General features: G+C 51.3%; 2 protein-coding genes across 2 annotated transcripts; one reads left to right on the forward strand and one right to left on the reverse strand.

The window, feature by feature from the left end:
• The first annotated feature begins 6 nt into the window (after positions 1-6).
• LOC127751047 (flexible cuticle protein 12-like) lies at positions 7-963 on the forward strand. Its single transcript, XM_052273988.1, has 2 exons — positions 7-332; positions 414-963. Exons 1-2 carry the CDS (start codon positions 238-240, stop codon positions 688-690), a joined length of 372 nt encoding a protein of 123 aa, XP_052129948.1. The 5' UTR covers positions 7-237; the 3' UTR covers positions 691-963.
• A 1,664-nt stretch (positions 964-2,627) lies between these two features.
• Positions 2,628-4,341, reverse strand: LOC113208077 (uncharacterized). Its single transcript, XM_026424965.2, has 3 exons — positions 4,220-4,341; positions 3,292-3,857; positions 2,628-3,165 (listed from the first exon to the last, which is right to left on the reverse strand). Exons 1-3 carry the CDS (start codon positions 4,280-4,282, stop codon positions 2,889-2,891), a joined length of 906 nt encoding a protein of 301 aa, XP_026280750.1. The 5' UTR covers positions 4,283-4,341; the 3' UTR covers positions 2,628-2,888.
• Positions 4,342-5,937: the final 1,596 nt, after the last annotated feature.

The following is a 5,937-nucleotide window of genomic DNA, read 5'->3' on the forward strand; positions in this document are numbered from 1 at the left end:
GTGTACACCGCTGCCCAGCCCGCCATCTCCACCTACAAGAAGGAGTACGTCAGCCAGCCTGCCGTGACCACCACCTACTCTGCCGCCCCCGCTGTCTCCTCCTACAAGCAGTCCTCCATCGTGAGCGCTATTAACCCTGCAGTGTCCACTTACGGCGCCTCCGCCCAGGTTACTGGTGTGCAGAAGGACTCTCTGCTCTACTCTCAGTCTGGTTCCCAGCAGTACGGCGGCTCTTACATGTCCCCCGGCAGCTACCACAACTCCGCTGACGCCATCTCTTCCATCGTCAAACTGTACAAGGACGAGGACGGCAGCGGTATCTACAAGTACGGGTAAGTGTCGTAATCGTTACAATATATGTTCTCCGTTTGTGCTATCTGAGGTTTCTATCACGTTTTTCTTGTCTCCTGCAGCTACGCTACCTCCAACGGCATCAACCACGATGTGCAGGGTCAGGTCCTGGCCGCCAGCACCAAGAGCAGCGAGGGCTCCTCGGCCGTCACCGGCTCTTACTCCTACGTTGGCCCCGATGGTGTTACCTACACCGTCAACTACATCGCCGACGAGCACGGTTTCCGTGCCACCGGCGACCACCTGCCCAAGCTGTCCCTGGAGCAGCAGAAGGCCATCGAAGAGGGCGCCAAGGACGCCGAACTGTACGACGAGCAGGGCAACCCCAAGCACTACTAGGCGTAAACAGATGACGATCTCTTTGTAAAAGACTGACGACAATTCTTTCATGACGTGTATAACTGACTTAGTTCTTTAATACTGTTTGCACGCGACCGGTGTGCCCCTAATGTTAGACTTCGGGTGGTGTGATGTCTAACGACTCTTACCGCGAGAGAGCCGTCACGACATGACTGTCCGAATTCCAAGATTGCTTCCACATCCTTGTGTGTTTTAATGTGACCATGGCTGTGTTATAAGTTGGACAATAAAAACGAAGAATGTCGCATTAAACCTTTGTATTTTTTGTTATTCCCAAATCATAGGGTAGTTCAAAATGTTACACCGTAGAAGTATACACACAACTCCTTCAGGCGAGTAAAAAAATTAACACACCTGGAAGTGTGCGCCAACACATGAATGTGCAAATTTGCTCACCTGCAAATGTGAATGACCATTCACACTATTGGAGCTGAGGAAATATCTACCTTTACAATTGCACTGTTTGCTCACCTTCAAGTATGTGAATTTCACTTACCTGCAGATGTGACATTTTCTACCCTTGGATTTCCAATGCACATTTTCTACATTTTTGTCTGAGCAATTTATGTTAAGTTTTGGGAATACAAATAACAGGTGGCTGACTCACGCCACTCACTTTCGTAGTATAGTCTACCGTGCACGGGTGCGGGCGGGTTTGTCTATCCTCGCTGACCTCGGCTCCTTCTCGCCCCGTGCGAGTAGGCATCACGCCTGCATGGGTGCATGCGGTACAGTATAACTACAAAAGTCGGAAGCGGAAGTCAGCCACCTGGTATTCTGTTTAGTGGAGTCAAGAAGGTGTGAGAGTCCAGGGAGGAACAAACGCCTGGTATCTAGGCACTGTACGGTTGTAGACTACGGCCGAGCCGGGCGGTTGGCCTACCCCCGAGTTGGCAGGGGCCCGGTCGGGTCAGGAGGGGAGCGAGCAAACAATTGTGCTCCTGAGCCTTGGACTTCCACTAAAGATGCAGAGTTACAGTAACGCTCTAACGCACTGCTTTCCCTACAAGATCTTGTGTCTAGGACACGGTCATCATACAATAAAGAGTTAATGTGAACATATCGCGTCCTGCCCCCTACGCCAATAAGTGGATATGACCTAATAGTCTCACACCAAATAACAGTCGCAAGTTTTATACTGCATGACTGTGACACTTACGTTGCCAGAGTTTTTTTTATCACAGACTGGCAAATAAGAGTCAATATGACGCGACTCGAGCAGGCAACCCAGTATTTAACACATGCTGATCTAGTTGGTTGGTGTAGTGAGTATTAGAGGTGTACGCGCGGGGTCGCAGCTTTTTGTCACCTTGCCCTGCTCAGAGTGGTGCGCTGTGGGTTTTCCGTTCTTTTGAGCAGCAGGGGAAAGTGAAGCACTTACTTAAGGTTTAAGGTGAAAGTTTCTGGAAATGTAGTGGTTTGTCCAAATTTTGGTGAAGTAAAAAGTTACTTACCGCCAGTGACCCGTATGTACCTTTTTGAAAAACGCAAATGACTTCATAGTGAGTTCCGTATTTATTGGGCAATGACTATCGCGGAACAAGCGATGACTGAGAAAGTGGAATAGCATGAAGCGATACCGAATAAGAACAAAATATTATTTATTAAGAAGTGTTAAGAAATAATAAAGGCGTTTCGGTATTGGAATACACGTTCCTCTGCCAAACCGCGGATATAACAGATCTCGTCGAGGTTGTATGGAAAAGAATGTGCGAAAGGTCAGAGGGTTTCGTTTTGTTGGTTGGCGGTTTATTTTGAAGACGAATTCTGGAGTTGTTTTATTACGTTTTTTTATTGCTGGCCGAGGATTGGTCGGCAGTGAATGATTCCACTCTTGTTTCGTGAATATTTTTGTCGAAGATAGCTGTGCGAGTAAGAAGACGAGCAGCTGGGGGTGTGTTTTCAAGGTAGCCCAATTTAGATATATTTGATTTTTATTTATTAAAGCTTCAGTCAATTTGTCGATAAAGTTCAGAAGGCAGTGCTAACTCAGAGGTATCACTACTCCCTGGCGGAGACACGCTGCGAGATACCCGCCCATGTCGTCCGCTGGTCAATATAAAGTCAGTACAATTTTTTCCTAATCGATTCCATCTAGAGCATTTTCGATAACCATAGGCGTAGCGAGATTCGTCATTTGGACAGATCGCTTCAGTGTCGGAGTTAATGGGAACTTCTTAGAACTGGCTGACGAGGTTGCCGTCCTGGTCGTACTTCTGGGGCTGGGCAGCGTTGAGCTCCAGAGAGCGCTGGATCTCTTCGGGGACCTGAGGAAGGTGGGCGCCGGAGGCACGGAAACCGAACTCGTCGGCGATCCAGTTGACGGTGTACACGACACCATCGGGGCCGGTGTAGGAGTAAGAACCCTCCTTGGCGGCGACGGGGCCGTCCTTAGCCTGGATGTCCTTCACGGAGCCGGTCTCAGCGGACTGGATGCCGTTCTCGGTCTGGAAGCTGCAAAAGGCGGGAAAGCCAACGTGAGATACTGCGAAGCCTGGCCGTCGATACATTTTAAAGGATCGGTCGTACAATACTGTTGCTATCGAGCCCCTTTCAAGCCTTTGCCGTGGGTTTACTTACTTCACACGGTAGATGCCGGCGGGGTCGAACTCCTGAACCTGGCTGAGGATCTTGTACTTGGGCTGGGCGGAGGCAGACACGCTGACGGAGTCGTACTGGGGCACGAAGGCGGTGCGGGAGACGACGGGGGCGGCGACGTGGTGGGCAGCGACGTGCTGGACGGACTGGTACACGGGCTGGTGCACGTGCTGGACGGACTGGTAGGCGGGGATCTCCTGCTCAACGTGACGGAGGAGGACGGGGGCGGCCTGCTGCTCGACGACGTGGTGCACCTGGCTGTAGACGGGGGCGCTCTTCACGACCACCTGCTGCTGGTACTGGGGGACGGACTTGACGACCACCTGCTGCTGGTACTGGGGCACAGACTGGTACTGGGACACAGTCTGGTACTGCTGCTGGTACTGGGGCACGGACTTGACGATGGTCTTGGAGACGACGGGGACGGACTGGCTCACCACGGAGGAGCGGGAGAAGCTCTGGGGGTTCACCTTGGTGGAGAAGTGGAAGATGTCGTCGTGGTACTCCTGGGGGCGGGCGGCGGCCACGGCCACGAGGGCAGCGATGATCTACAAAAGAGAAGACAAGAGCGTCAGCGAAATCAACAGCCACTATATCGCACTTTGCTTCAGCTCTAAGTATTTAAGTTTGGAGGTCTGGTGGCTCCAGTCGGGAGGGAAGCAAACGCCAGCGTTATCAGAGCGTGAGCGAGGTGCCCGAACACGTGCACAAGGTCGGCGCTGAGGTCGGCGCGGCCATGTACAGTAGCAATACTCGTTCGAGACTCGAGACCACTGCGTATGAATCAGGCTTCTTGGTGGGGGCACGGGGGGTGACGAGTATTCCACAAGAAGGCGATGGAGAGCACTTTCGCCGCGGCGCGAGGGGTGGGGCGCGGTCGAGGGTCGCTGACCAACACGAGGGCACTCACCAGGAATTTCATGGTTGCTGGGGTGTGTTGGTGAGACTGCCGAACTGTTGCGACTGTGACCATCCCCTTGAAGTCCAGCTCTTTTATACCGACCTCGTTCGGACAGTGAGGAAGGAGGGGGCGACACACGGAGGTGGACGAACACTGAGCGAGATTTTGGGAAAAAACAAAAAATTGACACCAGCATGGGACATCTGAAGCGAGCCGATCTATATTCGCGACCTGTTCTGGAGTAAGGACCCCCTCTACCTTACCGGTGGCGATGACCCCAAGGACGCCCGCTATGCTCATCCTCGCACGCGCGGCCGCGCTCCTCTCGGCTTGGCGTGTGGTTGTCCTGCTCCTCCTCCTCTTTATTCCCTCCGTTAATTCCCTTTCGAGAGCGAAACGTGAGCCTCCGATCCCAGCCAGTTTCGTGCAAATTGTGCCAATGTTTGGGTATCTTTGAACGTGCAGAGGTGCCCCCTTAAGTAAAGAGAAATTTTACTGCTTGTTGAATAGGTAAGAAGATGTCAAAACATTTCTCTTTACAATGGCCGCATGGTCGGTGCGCCTTGGATGAGCGCCAACACTGCTCCGAGCAGGTCTGTGCCGGCTCTGCCGCTCCTGCCGCGCCTCCTCTGTCCACCGCGCCCGGTCCGGCGGGCGAGGGGCGCCTGCGGGGTAGGCACCGGCGCGCCTCGGCTGTCAGGCACGCTGCCTACCCGCCGGCGCCCCCGCCACAGCCGCTTGCATGCCGGATAGAGTACAACGCGAACAGTTCGGATTTGAAGAGTCTCAAGCGATCGTTTTAGTCGGAAAATACCCGACCTACAGTTTTTCTTCGCACCAACGGAATTGAACGATACTTGCAATTAAAGATTTAAAAAAAAAAAAAAAAAAAAAAAACCGTTGGACTTGGATATACCGTATTCTCATCCGTCCTTTTAGACAATCCCGGCCAAAAGAGGCCTTGCGATCAGTCAAGTCAAGCCCTTCTCAACCATCTTTTTTTTGGTTATGTGTCGTATATGCAAGCGCAAGGGCGGCATTGCCTAATCGACCCTCACCATGGCGCCTTATGGTGCCGCGTACCGTGTGCTAGTATTGTTCGAATTGTATACTGTAACGTCTAAGATGTATGGTTCAAGATATCTGCCGATACCACGTCCGCTTTGGTAAGTCATTACCCCCTGCCAGTGTGACAAAGCGCCTGGCATAGCGCCATCAGACCTGAACTATCTGCGACTCATCTTCTGAAAACGAAGGCGGAGGGGGATTGTAAATTATGTAAGAAAAAGAATGTAGTGTGATTTTTATTTCTCTCTCCAGGTTGCCACCAATGAGGATGTAGTGCCCAGGGAATTTTTATTGCCATCCAACCAACCACATGACTCGCGGCCGCTAACAGGAGAGGGGTGGGGGGACCAATGAGCGGAGTCCCCTCGAAAATAACCAACATGAATCAGATCTTCCAAGCTGCCCTTAGTGTGATAGTCATACTCAATAGCGTTTCGTCACGGAAAATACATTGCGTTTTTAAAAGGGATAATTAGCAACAGCTCTGATACGAGAATTTCTGAGAAAATTCGCCACAAGATTTAGTAACTTTTTGTTTTATCAGATGATCCATTATTTCTTTCATTGATTTCATTTGCTGTCCTCTCCATTTTGTTTTCGATTGATAATGTTTTCTTCTCGTGTTAAATGTAAGAATTGGGAAACTTAGCGTAGATGGA

This window comes from Frankliniella occidentalis, unplaced genomic scaffold (genome assembly GCF_000697945.3).
Source record: "Frankliniella occidentalis isolate FOCC.00 unplaced genomic scaffold, Focc_3.1 Scaffold322, whole genome shotgun sequence".
Taxonomy (NCBI): domain Eukaryota; kingdom Metazoa; phylum Arthropoda; class Insecta; order Thysanoptera; family Thripidae; genus Frankliniella; species Frankliniella occidentalis.